At 38.8% G+C, this 16,874-nt stretch overlaps 2 protein-coding genes across 3 annotated transcripts in view; one reads left to right on the top strand and one right to left on the bottom strand.

Annotated features, from left to right (window-relative positions):
• Positions 1-792: 792 nt before the first annotated feature.
• Positions 793-16,874, top strand: part of LOC103145148 (neurotrypsin) — a 28,819-nt gene continuing 12,737 nt past the window's right edge. Inside the window, exons 1-4 of the mRNA XM_007562460.2 lie at positions 793-1,143; positions 5,651-5,693; positions 15,574-15,816; positions 16,541-16,679. Of these exons, the coding sequence (XP_007562522.1) occupies positions 1,045-1,143; positions 5,651-5,693; positions 15,574-15,816; positions 16,541-16,679 (524 nt within the window). The 5' untranslated portion in view covers positions 793-1,044. The remainder of the gene's footprint in view (positions 1,144-5,650; positions 5,694-15,573; positions 15,817-16,540; positions 16,680-16,874) is intronic.
• LOC103145146 (zinc finger protein RFP-like) lies at positions 10,170-13,665 on the bottom strand. 2 transcript variants are annotated; one of them, XM_007562458.2, is made up of 2 exons: positions 13,447-13,665; positions 10,170-11,974 (listed from the first exon to the last, which is right to left on the bottom strand). In XM_007562458.2, exon 2 carries the CDS (start codon positions 11,970-11,972, stop codon positions 10,287-10,289), a length of 1,686 nt encoding a protein of 561 aa, XP_007562520.1. In that variant the 5' UTR covers positions 11,973-11,974; positions 13,447-13,665; the 3' UTR covers positions 10,170-10,286. The 2 variants fall into 2 exon arrangements, with proteins under 2 accessions (XP_007562520.1, XP_007562519.1); XM_007562457.2 differs by having other exon boundaries at positions 13,476-13,665.

Below are 16,874 nucleotides of genomic sequence, written 5' to 3'. Positions count from 1 at the left end.
CAAAATGCTCACTTCAGTCTACAGTCTAATCTTCAGCCTGGTTTTCTCCAACTCACATCAACCAGCAGAGATCTGCAAACCTGCTAAAGAAAACACCAATTAAGTTACCACTAAAACGTACCTTGATACCCCTAAATAAAATCCAGCTGCAATCAGAAGATCCTAAAAATCATCAACTAATTTAATAGCTGATTAATCGTTAACTGGTTTACACAACCTCAAAAAAAAAAAAAAAAAAAAAAAAGACATCTCCTGAAAAAACAACACAGTCAGAGCTGTAATTAAGCCCAAACTGTACAGAATACATACACATTTTGCATTTTTGATTATAAAAAAAAAACAAACAAACAACAAAAAACCTTTTTGTCTGTAACACCCTGAACTCATCAAGTGGCAGTTTTAGCTTCACCGGGTTCATAATCACCTTTAGCGATCCAATTACTAATAGGTTGAAACCTAATTTTAGCTGTTTACATATACTTTTCATCCAACCTGAGCTTCAGCCATTTTGCAAATAATACAAATGCAGGCCACACTTTCTTAAACTGTAAAATAAATAAGTAAAATCATGCATCGGTGAGTAATTTTAAATGTGGAAGGAAAGTGATTTATCATTATGTTTCCTGCTGATTACTGACCGAAGTGGAGCTCTGATTTTATTTCATTTACAACAGAAGAGGTCAGATTATTTGGGCAGCACCGCATGAGATGAAGTGACAAACACGCAGGAATCAATCACTTTCTCGGTGCTGGAGAAGAAGAGAAAAAAGAGAGAGAGAGAAAGAGAGAGAGTGAGAAAGAGAGAGAGAGGTGGTGGGGGAGCTTTTTGCAGATCTCAACACTATTGGACGTCTGTGTGTGTTTTCCCTCCCGTTCATAGTGCCGCACCCTGAACCTCCCACATCTACATCCTCACTCTGCACGGCACAGATAGATATTTTTATTTGTACTTAATTTCCGGCAGCAGCTGGAGCGCAGGAAGGACGACGCTTCGGCACCTTCCCGGACAGGTTTGGAGCCAGAGATGGGAGAGGATCCGCGGCTATGACACGGACACACCGGGCGGGAAGGATGGCTCTCACCAGCCGGGAGATGTTAGGCTTGATCGGAAGCGCCTGCCTCTGGCTGCCGCTGTTTGCGGAGGTACGTAGGGGCTACTGTACGATGAGGTGCATTTTTTTCCACCCCAATATGGCCTGATTTTTTATGGGTTTTTTAAACGCTCTGCTCTTTTTTTTTTTGTTTGTTTTTTTTGTTAAAAAACCATTTAATCCCGAGATAGTCACGCTCTACTTACCTCCACCCCTATTTTAATACAACCCCACCTCAATTAGGCTGATAACTGAGATTAGGTTTGGATTATTTGTTGTTTTTACACAACCCATCCACCGCTGATCCATGCGGGAAGTATTCCCAACAAAGCAGGTGCATATCGGGGCGTTAACAAACAGCAGATCCGCATCTTATCCAGCTACTGATGGCATGTTTCACAGCTTAATTAAACAGACTTTATTGATTGCGTCGCACGCACAAAGCCATGCATGCACAGTGGCAGATGAACGCTGCCTGGCACACCTCCTTCCACTCCTCCTCCAGCGGAGGGGATATCATGACACGGAGCCATCGGTGGCTCCTCTGGTCCACGCAGGTGTTGCAGAGATGAACCCCGCACGCTTGGTTGAAGCTTGTCACAGCGGTTTGATCAAAGCTGGACAAGTTAACCCAGAAGAACCGCAGGGGAACAGGTGCTGCTGTCAGATGCTGCGTGGCTGTTTTCACTGATTTACACAAAATAATGTTGTTTTTTAATTCCCCATTGAGCTGCAAATCAAACAGTTTCTATAAATAAATGTAACTGAATCATTTCTTAATTTAAACTTTACAGTTTCCAGTTCACTGTCTATGAATTCATCCGGTTACACTCATGATTTGACTCTTCAAAAGGGGAAAGGCACGAACACATTCATATTCTGCAGGTCTTCAGGTTAGAAGTTGGTTACAGGAAAATAGCTGCTTTTGAAAACACGCCCACATTTACAGTCAGAACAACAATTAAAGACTTTAATGGGGCAGTATTATGTATTTTCCAGGCACATAGTGCCAATTTTATAGCACAATCAAGTAAGTATGTTACCTTCAGTTGTTATAAAAATGATGTTGAACCTTTGTCTCCTCTGGCCTCTGTCTCTTTAAAAACTTCTGCTCTTTCCAAAGCTACAAATTCAGGAAGTCATGGTATATACAGCATTTTTATAACAACTGAAGGTAACACAGTTACTTGGTTGAGCTATAAAATGGCCCTATGTTTCTGGAAAACATAATACTGCCTCTTTAGATGATTTGTCAAACATGCATGAAAGAATCAAGGCAACACTCCAGGTATGTTTCTGCTGAGAGAATAACGTAAAGCTTAACATCTCATGCTAAATTTAGCTAAATTTTGCATAATACTGCCCTTGTCCTTGTTGTTGACAAATGTGTTTTTAAATGCTTTCTTTTAAAGGAGCCTTTTATACAGAATTCATAAAAATGCTTTTCATTTGGGTCTCTACAAAAAATGTTTTGGTGTCTCGAAAAGGAGCTGTTTCAAATGACTTAAGTCACAAATCAGCGGGCACTGCCCGTAACCTGGCAACCATCTTGGAGCTCTGCCCGTTATCTAGCAACTCCAGCTGAGCTCCAGCATGTTTGGTCAGCTGGTTTTACTGCTGTATGTGCTGTACAATGGCTGCTGGAAAAATAAAAGTGTTTTGTTGTTGACTTACCATTCAGAAACCACTTGCTGATTCCTTGTTTGTTGTTTTCAAAGATGTATGGGTGTATAATTGCTCGTCTGTTTGCAGCCATTTTTTTGTGTGAGTGTAAACGTTGAGTTGGGGGCGTGGCCAGCAGCAGTTTATTTGGATTTAAAGTGACAAGAAGCCCTAAAAGCAGATCATTCTGAAAGAAACCTAAAATAGGTTGAACTGATTGATGAGTTTGTGCAAAAAATGTAACAAATATGTTTTGTCGCCCTTAGACTGATCCTAACCTGTTCAAGGAAGCATAATGGGTCACCTTTAATATAATCATGAAAATAAGGTTCTGATCCTTCATCTCTCTGTTGGTTCTTCCTTCTTGATGTGCTTGTAGCTTATTAGCCTCTGCAGAAGGTGGTTTGCATGTTTGCATGGCGGTGCAGTGGACGCAGCTGTGAGGCGTCTCAACAGATTACCGCCGTAATCGAGCCGAGGGATTGACACGAATGGAAATATCAGGAGCCGTGTTTTACGACCACAGGTCACCTGTTCCCGCTCGAAATCATTAGATACGGCTGTTTCCTCAGAGAAATCTTAGCAGCTTGGGTTTGTAGAATATTTGAAATGATGCAGAGTTAGAAAATGATTGCAAGGTGACCAGGCGAAGACTCACACTTTATTGTTTTTCTTGTCTGGCATTTAGGAGAAACGGAAAAGATCTTCGGTCTCTGCTACAGCTGCACATTATGAGCATCACAAACGAGTTCTTGGACTGCAACAGGCTCATATATTTAAAGTGCCAAGCATTCGTCTGCTGCAAGCCAGTAATATAAGTGGCCAACAGAATGGTCTGCACTGCAGCTTGTACCAACAGTTGATTTAAATGGCAATGGCTGAGATGCTAACTGTTCTCAAACTGGTCCAATTCTGGATGTTTGAGTCCAAATCCAGTCCCAATGTCTGAATTTAAATAGCTGTTGATAACAATATAAAATCTTTTACTTTAACATGTAGTGGTGTTTTTGTCCTGGTGTTTTAGATGAAAATTAAAACATACAATCAATTAATCACGTTATATTAAAATGAGCTCGGTAATTTCCATTTTTGTTTACAGGGATTTTATAATCGATTTCTTTTAAGGTTTTGATTTTGTGTGCTTATTACTTCAGGTTTATTTATTTCTTTTTTTTAAAAGAAATAGTTCCAGTCTTAAATTTTCTTTACAAAATTATTTTTGAGAGGCTGAACTTGCATTGTTGCCATTATTATTATTATATAACTTGAAAATGGTCTCAAAACAACAATATTATCGTTTATCGCAATAATTTATGGGACAATTTATCATCCAGCAAAATTTGTTAACACAGGACTAGCTACTGCCATACAACAGTTTGTGTCTATATCTTCACTTGTATTAATATTTATAAGACTGATAATTACATAACAAGCCTTAGAACCATCCTTTCATGTCTGTATTAACATTTTGCCTGCGAGAAGCTAAATCTGTATATAGACCGCTGAGAGATGCAGGGCATTACCACAGTAGTATAAAAATGGCAGCTGCTGTCAACCTTTCAGCTTTACTGAGGTGCAAATGTTGCTAAAGAGATCAGAAAATTCCCTAAAACCAACTGTGTATATGAGTGATTGAGGAAAGTCACAACATGCAACTCAATAAAACATCAGTTTTACTTATTTTAGTGAAACAAAGTGAAGATGGTAACCAGGGCCGGGTTCAGAGGGATGTGGAAAACTGTTTTGATGCCCTGTCTTATAAAGAAAGGAGGAAAGTGAAGAATGAGCCACCAGCTCTTGTGTTCGGTACTGGGAGCTCTTGAGATATTCTCCACTTCTCTCCCAGGTTGAGTCGCTTCTGTTTGAAGCAAAGTTCATCTCATCTTTTTGATGTTTGGGCTTCTAAATCACAATTGATTAAATTGAATTTGCCAGCATGTTCTTAATAAAATTAAATACAGCGTGGCCGGGTGTTAGGGCCCCCAGAGGACACCCTTGGATCTGGCCCTGTGTGTGCAGTGTGTTGATGCTGAGCGATGAAGAGGAGGAGTTAACAGGCAGCAGAGATCGTCCATGTGAAGGTGAAGCAGGTTGCATTTCATCGGCCTTGCTGCAGTTATTCCACAGAGGCGATTATGTCCTTGTGTGTTTGTCTCCTGATCTCACAAATAAAATCCAAGTCATTTAACATCTCATGCTTTCCAGTGCTGGTGAGTGTCCTTATTGTGTGCATTAAGTGTTTCTGCAGACATAGCATGTCAAGTTTTCACTAGAACTGAAACTCATTCACAAATTAATAGTAAAAGCTTCCGGAGCTTTTTCAATGAAAAGTTAATGGAAACCTAACAGAAGAACCAACATGGCTGACCTTCCCTCCATCCAGGACTTGTACAGGTCGAGGGTCAGCTAAAATCTGTGCAGGCTGCAGGTGAATGTCAATTATACCACTGTCAATCTTTGAAAAGCAGAAGTAGAGCTTCCTGCACAACCAGCAAGAATGCAGAAAGTGGTTTCTTGATAGTAAGTCAGCAACAAAACACTTGTCTTATCTAGCAGCCGTTATACAGCACATGCAGCGGAAAAACCAGCTGACCAAACATGCTGGAGCTCTGTGTTAACAGCAAAGTGCCCACCAACTGTGATGTAACATAAAGTTATTGCAAAGAAATGACTTAATGGTTATTTGAAACGCTTGGGCTATTTTTTTTTGTTTTTTTTAAATAAAAGTACAAAAATTTGCAAAATGTGAATTTTCCACAAGAGATGCGACTATTTTTACGTTTTCTTCTGTCAGAGGATAATTTTCCAACAAAATGTACAACATCCCAACATGTTCTGTTCTCCTCTTACAAATGTAATCCAAATGAGCCTGTTTAATGTTGCGTCTCGTTTTGCAGATGGTGGCTCAGGACAGCTACCTCAACGAGGTGCAGAACTCAGGTAGGCGGGAAGTGAACCGTCCGTTTCTCCGCCTGCTTCTCCTACGCCATCGCTCTTTACTCTTTCAGCCCTTCTCTCCATTTTATCCCACATTCTGACTCAGACAGCATAAAAGCACACCTCCATGTCTTAAATCTCCCCGTCTTCACAGCCTGCACCTCTCTTCACCCCTCATTCAGTTTCTTTCCTGAGCGTCTCTGAGAAGATTGGGAGCCATAATGCTGACGACGATGGGGGTGGGGTGAATATCTCTGTTTTTACGCCACGCTGATAAACGAGGGAAATTCAGGCTTAATGCTTTTCCAAACCCACCATCCATCAGCAGCTTCGGCCTTCCCGTCACGGGAATGCCTCGGCACTCTTCAGAACCCCCTTCATCACTTGCCTAGGTCAAAACGTGACCAAAAATCTAATTAAAACCTGCTGTAAATGACCTCATTTGGTTATTAGTTTAATTTCTGTGAGGAAAACGCCTTTGCCACACACACACACGGACTCCAAGCCTGCGAGTGTGAACCGTATCAAACGCTCATTGTGGCTGGGAAATGGATTATGAGAGCTGGGAGGCTGAGCGTTCCCAAGGCGATGGGCAGAATATGGCTGTCGTGGCAGAGAGGAGCGCGGCGGGTGTTGAGACGAATAAAAGAGGCTGAATGAGGCAGAAACGATGAGAGACGAAGTAAAATGTAGAAAACATTGGTTATTGTTGATGCAGACAGACACACAGGCTGGATTTTGGTTTAAGTGATGGCTTTACAAGTTATTAAAATTGAGCTAATGTGAATAAAAAACGTTTTATAGAGGAAAATACGAGCAGAGCTTTTTATTTAAATTCAGTATAGTTTGGAAAAGATAATCTTTTAAGTCAAGGATTAGAGACAAATATGTATAAGATTCTTATAGAAATAAGGATGGGAATATAGAGTTAAAAATGTAGATTCAAATAAAAGTGATGATCAATAATCATACAATACAATAAACAACAAAATCCTTAAGCATTCAAACATTATTAAAATGAATTTACTACATGCTATGCCTGTCTTAGATGCTGTAGATGAAATTTAAACCTCCTTTAAACGGGGAGAATCTAAAATGATGTTAAAATATTAAAGATGTTCTAGTCTGTCCAAACAAATCAAATCAACTTGTTTTATTTTTCTTTTCAAATCTACCCAAAAATGTCAAAAATATGAAAACTGATCTCAAAAACTAAGATTAGACACCTAAAAAAATGATGTAACACGAGCTCAACGAGGCAAACTAAACCAAAAAACCCCAAACAGAAACACTCAGACACTGAAATATCTATTTTATATTAAGAATTTAGAGCTTCTTGTATATTTTTTATTAGGCGACACACTGAAGTTTCCATGCATTAATATTAAGAGGGCTTAGAGAAAAAGTCAAACATAACTAGGTGGATTATTATGATTAATATTAAAATGAAAACAAATATTTAAGGATCAAACTACAGCATCTACTAATCCTGACCAAATCCTTATTAACTTTAACATGTAATTTTAATCATGACAGCCTTTTTACAACTACTTACCTGACTCCAGAAAGCTTAAGTTATTTAATATTTTAAATCCCAGCACTTCGTTAACTTACAATTAAAGATACATTATTAATGAAGATGGCAACATTTACCTCTGTGTAAAATATTTAACTTGCATTTTAAAAGCGCCATATGTGGAGCTTCAGGAGTTGCTGTCTGGAAACCGTTCTCTGCACTCATTGTGGATTTTTACATCAAAACTAATTCAAGACGAATAAAAACAGCTTTGCTGATCAGATTGATTAACATGATAATCTGTCATCCTGGCGTTTTCTTTAATCTATAATCAAGTTAGATATTGATCAAGTTAGATATTGAAAAGTTGGGATTTCCTTCAGACATTAAAGTTTAACAGGATTAGGAACTGGTGAATAAAATATGTAATTTCACAGATTTGCACAAAAATGCAAGAGCAATCTCTGAATTTTATTAAAATTTTTGTCTGTGCTCAATTTTAAATTTGACTCCAGTTCATCCTGATTTCACTGCTATGAGTTGTCGTTTAATAATTAAAAACGGACAATATGCAGCTCAAACATAAATATCACCATTTAATGCTAATCAGAACTGTGACTATAATAATAATAATAACAATAATAATAATGGAGGAAGTTGAGTTGTGGTCTGAGAGAGGAATTCAAATGATTGATTTGAATAATCTATAATCCAGATTATAGATTATACATCTGCATTCCCTTGACGGGTTTTTAATGAAAAAAAAAAGCAGATTGCCTGTTAACAGTATGACAAAATGGGATTGCAGATTATATTCTCATTGATCAAATCAACTTTAAAGAATATACAAAAAAAAAAAAATAAAATCAAACATCGGTAGAGACCCATTTGCAAGTTTTAAAATAAGACCCTTTACAAAATAATGTAACATTTTCAAAGCTCAGTAATTTTTTTTCCAGGGATTTTAGAGTCAAGAAGTCTGAGAAAAACGTAACACAGCAGGACATATAGAAGAAAATAATGACATGCATAAATGTCCATCTGCAGCAGACGTAATATGTCTAAAATTTATGAAGCTGAGCTTAATCTTTTGAGCTTCTTATATTCAAACTTGAATCGAGTGTCGCCCCGAGATATTTAAATTTAGTGATTTTGTCATTTTAAGTGTTAGGAGGTTGTAAGAAAAAAAATATCTTTACAGTTAGAGTCACACATGACTAACGGAGGCAATAATGATCCTCTGATACACAGTTGTTAGCTTAGCGGATACTAAGTCAGTTGTTTTATATGAAAGAGTGTCATCAGCATCCGACTGCGGTTTCACATCAACACGCTGCTCAGCAGGATTATTAATATAAAAGCTAAATAATAAAGGATCTAAGGCAAATATCCACGAGGTGAAAGGTTTTTATAATTATTGTAATCTCATTTCTTTACACAAGAAAAAAGCAAAAAATAACAAAACTACAAAATGGTTGAGGGACAAAATGCATAGATTTTAGTTCACGTTAAGGAAGATGAAAATTGCATCTGATGCAGCAGAGATAAAACAAAGAGACTCACTGGCTACTCCTGGTCTGAATAGTCAGGATAAATTAAAAATAAATATGAAATGAAGAAAAGTTTTGTTTTTAGACGACTTCAACAGCTCTTTTTTTATAGCCTGAAACCCATTTTTACGCTTAGGTTGTTGTTGTCAATCTTAAAGAACCTCCATTTTATTTCTGTTTTTAGGATTTAAAACAGAAAACTTAGCAAAAGAAGGATGGATCTCTATTTTCTTTGGGATGAAAAATAAAACACAAATTCCAACTTAAACATTTTCTTGTACTTTAGTGTTTTTCTTTGTGGAAATTCAATTGAAATATTTTAGAAATAAACTGAAAAACTGTCAAAAACCTGAGTTTGCTATAATATCTAAATTTAGAAACAGTAGCTGGTTCTTTTTTTAATTTAGCCAAAGTTATTAAGAGCTATTGCAACTTCCAGAGCCTCAGGCTGAAACTGCTGGTTTAGACTTTAGCTAGCAAATAAAACCACTATGCAACTTCTTTTATTTAACAATAAATACTAATATAAAAATGTTTTTACATGAATCTGCTCAAAAAGAAAAAAAAAAACTTCAGTTTTTGTTCCCCAGAGAACTGAAAAATGCTAATGAAAAGTGGCACAAAATACTTGCTAAAAGTTGAGCCGGTTTGTTTGTAATTACGTGCTGCAGATTTAGAATGACACCAGAAGACAAATTTGGTGGCGTCAGGAGTAGAGCGGTGCATCCTGAGACAGTTTTCAGCACCGAACAATCAATACAGCAAGTGAAGGTCAGCAGATAGCGAATATCTCAAAGCCACCGGGGTTTTGCAATGAAAAAACAAAATCAAAACTCAAATCAGAACCAGAACTTAAAAGAAAAAGAGGAACTTTATTTTTAGAAATAGCCTTCAAAGTGTGCCTTTTAAATACAGCTTAGCTTCACTTATTTTCTGCACTGCATAAAACACAAAATCTTACCAAGTATTTCTTGTCTAGTTTTTAGTGCAAAATATCGTAGTATATTTGAAATAAGGCAAAACAAAGTTACAAGTAACTTCATAGAAAAATATAGGAACTACAGTAAGCAATTCCTTAACATTGACAACAAATTATTTTACTTTTAACAAGACTCTTTTCCTATGTTATATATATTTTGGTGTATGGAAAGACGAGCCGTTTCAAAAACCTCCTGATGAGTCACAACTGATAGGCTGCCGTTACCTAGCAACCCCAGTCCATCACCTAGCAACCACAGCACAGCCCAGCCAGTTACCTAGCTCAACACAGAAGTTCGTTAATAAAGTACTAGTTCCACTGGCAGCTTATTTCACTTGTCACATGGGAAAACTGTATTGTTATAAATTAAATAATCTGCCACTGGAACTGGTACTTTTTGTCAATATTCAAGAATTATTGATTTAATAGCTGTTATATGTTGCTGAAAAGTTACTTGTAGGTTAGTTTTGTCCTATTTCTAAAATACGTGGTAAGATTTTGTGTTTTTGCCGTCTAATCGAAATCAAATAGTTGGTCTCTAAATACTCTGTTCATTCTGCAGGAGAAATGGGAACAATTATCATTGGCTCCAGATTTGAACCATACTCATTATCGCAGGGATTAAAGTACGGATACAGCTCCTCAGTAAATAAACACTCAGTAAAAGAGTAAATGTGTACTGCTTTGATCACGTCAAAGAATGTTACTTGACCTCCGTTGTAGTCAACAAAAACCCCGACGTGCTCCACTTTCCCTGTATACACCGCCTCGCCTGGAGAGCTGAAGGTTTCAAACTTGTCTACTAGGAACCAGATGGCCCAGAGTCCGGAGTTCGGACTCCGAACTATCGCCCCATTCTTTTGGAGCGACGCCGTTGCCACGCCCAGACACCACTCCGTCTTTTGGCCCACGTGAACCTCGAAGTAAAACCTGCGTGAGGAAAATCCTCTCTGCCCCACAACAGCGAGATGCTGAGTGAACATGTTGGGTTTTGGGATCTGGTTTCCCCACAAACCCGTGCCCATGTTGTACCACACCTGCTTCCCGTCAGCAGATAAGGTGAGCATGGGGTGAGCTGTGTCAAAATCCAGCACGATGTTCTCCCCGTACTGCTGCATGTACCTGAGCGCCACCTTGTTTGACGTGTCCGTGCTGTTTGAGAATCTGTTGAGTTCTTCGTTCAGTTTATCCAGTAAGTCCTGCAGTTGAGATATTGAGTTTCTCACACACTTATGCACGTACTTCACCTCCAGGTGCCTGATGAAGTTGTGTGTGGACAGGTCCATGGTGTATGGGAGGAGGGACTGGTTTGGGTACCTCTTGAGAAAACACACCGGGTCTTTAATCTCTTTCAGTTCCTCCAGATTCTTTGCAGTCACCTTCAAACAAGAAATCTCTTTCTCCATGTCTGTAATTAACCCTGTTGCCTGGTTCTCTGCTGCTTTCTGCTTCTCTTCAAACACCTTAATGAGTTCCTCTTGGGTCCTCTTAATCTCAGTAACCAACTCTGTTAGATCCCGTCTTCCATGTTCGATCACCTTTTTTGTCTCCGTCTTGCTTTGCATCAGCGACTCCTTTGTGTCTTGGACCTTCTGCATCCTTTCTTGAATCATCTGATGCACTTTGGCCTCATTACCAATCACCTGAAGCGTCATATGGTAGTATCCCTTCTGCACGGAAACAACATCATGGTTGGCGTGCCGCAATCCGACGCAGAGGTCGCAAAGCACCGAGTTGTCATTCTTGCAGAACAGCATCATCAGCCTGTGATGCTTCCTGCACACCTTTTCCCCCAAACTCTCCACAGGATCAACCAATGTGTGTCTCTTCAGCTCAGAAGCGATGTCATGAGGCTGTAGATGGCTGTCACAGTACGAAGTGACACAGTCCAGACAGGATTTCACAGCCTGGCTGCTGCAGATGTCACACTGCACCTTGCTGCCACAGCTGACCTGCTGCTGACCTGCTGACCTTTGGGTGTCAACGTTCGTGACATGAAGGGACTTGAACTGTGACAACAGATCTGCAATGAAGATGTTGACTTTAAGGTTGGGCCTGTTTGGAAAGTCTTCCTTGCAGATCGGACATTGGCAGACAAATGTGGTGTCCCAGTAGGACGTGATGCAGGGCAGGCAGAAGTTGTGTCCACATGGAGTGGAAACGGGTTTGTTGAAGACGTCAAGACAGATGGGACACAGCAAGTGTTCCTCGGTTAAGAGACTTCCACCGGATGCCATTTCTAAAAAACACAAAGCACAATTACATCAACATATTAAGATAAATGTCTGAAATGAATTAAGACAGACTTTTTCTGGCTCACACAGATTCATGCTTTTTGGTCTGACCTGCCAATTTTGATTTGGCCTTCAACAAAAACAGTGAATAATGTTTTTTTATTTATTGTTTATCTTTTTTTCAGTATTAGATCCTTCAAGTAAAATTGCTTAACTGTCATCTCTGGCTGATTGACTGGAGCATCTCCACTGAGTTTTTGAATTATTACAAAAAGCACCAGACATCTCTTAGCTGTTCTGGTGCTTTTTGACTGGCACACAAAAATACCCAGGAGAAAACCAAAACAAAAAAATGACATTAAAAAAATCCCCAAAACATCTTTAAAAAGAACCAGCATTTTTTGGTATTAAAATAAAAATTTAATATAAAAAAAATATCTATGTTGCTGTTGTTATTTTTTTTAAACTCAGGAAGAGTTCAGAAATCAATATTTGGTGGAATAACCAGGAGGTTTTCAATGGAGTTCAGTGTAGTGGTCTGTTTATTTTTAATATTTTAATAAAAACTTTAGCACAAAAATGAAAGACAAAGCTTTGGACTGATTCCTGGATATTGGTAGTAGTTTAGAATCCAACAGAAAATTAAGGAATTACAAGATTATCCTAATTTATTTAGTCTAAGCACATTTTGATCAAATTCATTTCAGCTTCACTAAACTCCAAAAAAAAGGCGCTTTAATCGTTTAGGCTTTCTGCTGCTGTTACTAGCCTGCAGTCTGCTGCTTTGCAGATATTCCTCTTCACACCTCAGAAGATCGTTATAGTAGATGGGAAAATGGATAGAAGTAATTCCTGGGAAAAAAACGTCTTAAAGGCTACAAAAAGACTTCGTATTGGTACTTTGTGTTGATCCTATGAAATACATCAACATTTATGGCTGTAGCTTAATTTGCCTCTGTGAAAGTAATAAAGCACCATTAAGTGGTCTGTTACTGAAAGGCACTTACTAGAATCAGACATTACCACCTCCTTTAAAGCAGAAATTATATATTTTTATATATAGCTCAGTAAGGTTTATACAAGCAACTTCCTTCTCAGATAATGGCAACAAGCTTCCTTATAAACTAAAAGATAATTACATAAACTATATATCTTTTGAAGCAATCTGTCAAGAATACATACAAAGGGTTACTCAGACAATGTGGTGGATGATCCACACCCTGCAAATACCAACTAGTGCCACAAAACACATCAGCCTCTCTGTTTACCGTCCAATCTGTTTTATATTTACTGTGCCAGACAAATAAAAAAAAAAAACATTGAAAAGCTACACAAAGCTCACACTGCATTTTCTACATACACCTACTAAGCATTGCTTTTCTCTTTTTACTTCCTATCCAAGTGTAGTCTTGACTTTAAAAGGGAAGAGCTGCAGGAAAAAGGGAAAGAATGTTAATTTGTTTTTGTGTGCCCTTACCCTGGTAAGGATGACGTGTTTCAGCTCACCTCTCCTGCTGCTTATCTGGCCTGTAGGTTACAGCTGTGTCCCCATCCCAACAGTTTGTAGACACAAAACTCAGAAAACAAGAAGTTTTGTAGTTAAAGGGAACAGAAATATCAATTTATGTGCTGCTGCTGCTGAGAGAAATGGACGGCTTTAAACACTCCCCAGGAAAACCTAATTACTTTCTGTTTCCTGCACCACGCCTCTTAAAGGGACAGGCACATATTTCTTGTGTGTGGAGATTTTTCATGTTGAAGGCTGCTTAAAGCTCCCTAATCATTCATAGATATTCAATTTTTTCTTCAGCAGTTTTCTCACACTTCCTGGCTTTTACTGCTCTCCATCTTCTCTTCATCCAAACTGGATCAAGTTTGTGTGTTTGCTGCAGTCAGGCAAAACCTTTTGAATTTGTGAGTGTGTGTGTGGGTGTGTGTGTGCGCTTTAGGACTTGCATCTGGGTGATAATGATCCTGGATGGCCAAGCTGTGTGTGTTGCTGAGATAAGACTGTTGCACTAACACTGGAATCCTTCCACCATTAATCATAGCTCAGTTACCGCTCGACTTTGAAAATCCCCAAAGATCTTCAAGGGGAATTCACCCAAGAGCTAAAAAAAACAGAAATAAATTTAGAAATATGGAGGTTTCTACCTTAAGATTACAAGGCCAGGATGCAGATGAAGTGAATTGTTATTGTTGCAAAATGAAAGCGAAAGAAAACACAAATAAGAGTGAAAAGAAAAAAATCCCCTCACAGCCCCAACAGTTTGAATACAGTTAACCTATAAACTAATCATCTGGGTCATCGTATTACATCACATTAAGATATTTGGTCTACAAACTAGACCAAGAACAATCAGTGTAATATTGTGGGGGTTTTTTTGCAGTACTCCATCACATCAAGTAGTTAGCCTTCCAATTTCCGTGTATTTGTTGCATCAGCTTTGCAGATAAAATGTTAATAGATGCAACAACCCACTAAAAAGGACCATGATGAAGAGATAAGTGATGCTATTTGCTTCACCTCTTAGTGGTTGTAGTGTTATGCTTTGAGTGATTTTTGAGTTTTTGCTTTAAAGTTGGATAAAAATGAAAAGTTCATATTCACCTTCTACCTAAAATGGCTTCAGCTCAAAGCAAAGCGTTGCTATTCCAGACTTACAGCACACTTAACTGAGTTCCCTTTAATTAAATGCTTTTCATTTTTCTAGTTTCAGGCTTTTGGTCTCCCAGTTTTAATGTCATGTTCCAGTTGTGCTTAGAACTGAGAAATTTGAACTTGCCAGTGAAATAAATCAACTGGATTTCCCACTGGGAAACTGGGAGCAACTGTGACTACCCCAGTCACAACTTGTAAGGTGGACTTGACGATTCAATATGGCCGCTCCTCACATCAACAGCAACATGATGTGGTGGAAACATGTTTATTTTACAAGAAACGGGTAGCGCCTGCGACTTTAAAATGAAAAAAATAAATAAATAAATAAAAGTGGTGTTTGTTTATAGAAAGTGAAGCTTAAAATTATGTTTCTAAGAGCTACAGCTAACATGTTTATGAGCATCGCCACATTGAAACTCCAACTTCTTAACTGGAACGCTGTTACTTCGGGTCTGACGTCAAAACCTGCTCCAGGTTTTGTGTTTAACTGGAACGCAGCATAATCTCTCCTCTGGGTTTGTTTTCATCATTTTCATTAGCGCTGCTGTTGGATCTTCAGCACATTGACTGCTCCACATTTTGTGGCCTAATTCTGCTACACTTTGATGTCAGCAGTTTCCCCTCTCAGTCCGTCTAAGCTTCACTCTCATATTTTTCCTCCTCAGAGAAGATTACTCGAGGTAGTTGATGTTACATTAAGGCGAGTTTGATCGTGCTCAGTGTGGATCGGGTGAATCCTGCTGTGGGAGTGGACAGAGAATGATCCACGCTAGCTTTTATGTCTTGATGAAATACAGACATGGGGATAATGTGATCTTCTTCTCCTCACAACATGTCTTTCTTACTCACGCTGACCTAAATCCTCCTCATTTCATCCAGAACATCTTTTTTCTCTGCTCTTCCTCAGCAGTTCCCCTTATCTTCTCTTCTTCCTCTCTGCAGTGCCTCTGTCTTGCTCTGAGGGATTCACTGAGTTGGGATACTACAACGGCACCGTGTCCCAGACGGATTCTGGCGCCCCTTGTCTGAAGTGGACTGAGTTTCCAGACTACGTCATGCAGTACCCAGGCCGCGGCCTGGGCGACCACAGCTACTGCAGGAACCCGGACCGAGAGTCCAACCCCTGGTGCTTCTTCAGGCAGAACTCAGGTGCTATCGGCTGGGCTTACTGCGACTGCCACCAAGGTACGCTAACACGTGTTCAGGTCCGATTACACCCGTCATGAATTGTCCCAGAAGTTATTATGATAAACGACAATATTGTTGTCTTGAAACTAATGTAAAGGTAATATTAATGTGAGTACACCCTGCCAATGATCAATAAACCTTAATTTCTAATGAACATTTTACACTGGAACTGACATTTTAAATATCCAAAGCTAATAAACAAAACAACAAATAAAATGGATACTGAAGTCTCTGTAAACAAAATTACAGCTGAAACTGAAAATGTCCAGTCTTTTGGAGAAAAACAAACCATCGTGCAAATGGAAATTACCTAGCTTGTTTTAATTTATTATGCGATTAATTGAGATTTTTCTTGAAGTAAGGGTTATGTTCAGAAAACCTCACCCATGTGTCTGGTAGACATTTATCTTATGTACTACAGACTTCTTGGCATCACTGCTTCTTCTCCACTGCCATAAGTGAGATGGGTCAAGCAGAGACAAACCCAACACATGCATGTAGCATGATGTAATGGGACTCGGCAGAGTTAATTAACAGCTTAGGTCAATGTCTGTTCATTTTCCAGAGAGGTTGTGAAGCATGATTTAGTGACTTCTGGTTTTGTAGCAACTATACTATAATTAGTGACATTAATTTGTACATTTATTTAATGACTACATCTTTATTACAACTATTACTACTACAGCAGAGATAGATATTTGTGCTTCTCTGTGATTTTCAGGGGCAGTTCGTCTGGTCGGCAGCTCGTCCTCCGACAGCGGCCGGGTTGAAGTTTACCTGAATGGCCAGTGGGGGGCGGTGTGCAACTCCCACTGGACAGACAGAGACGCGACTGTTATCTGCAGGCAGCTGGGCCTGGGGTAGGGAATAAAATAATAATGTAATATGTAATCTGATTAAGTTCAGTTCAGTCCGGTTTGAATTACTTTAAATAAAATTTGTTTTGATTTTGTTCAGTTTGACTAAAAGCAGTTCAGTGGATTTAGTTTATTTCGATTAAGTTCAGTTCTGTTTTGATTCAGTTCAGTCAAATGAACTGAATTAACATTAAGATT

The sequence above is a fragment of the Poecilia formosa genome, unplaced genomic scaffold (genome assembly GCF_000485575.1).
Source record: "Poecilia formosa unplaced genomic scaffold, Poecilia_formosa-5.1.2 Scaffold136, whole genome shotgun sequence".
Lineage (NCBI taxonomy): Eukaryota > Metazoa > Chordata > Actinopteri > Cyprinodontiformes > Poeciliidae > Poecilia > Poecilia formosa.
Note: the sequence above shows the minus strand (reverse complement) of the source record. Positions and strands in the feature narration are given on the sequence as shown.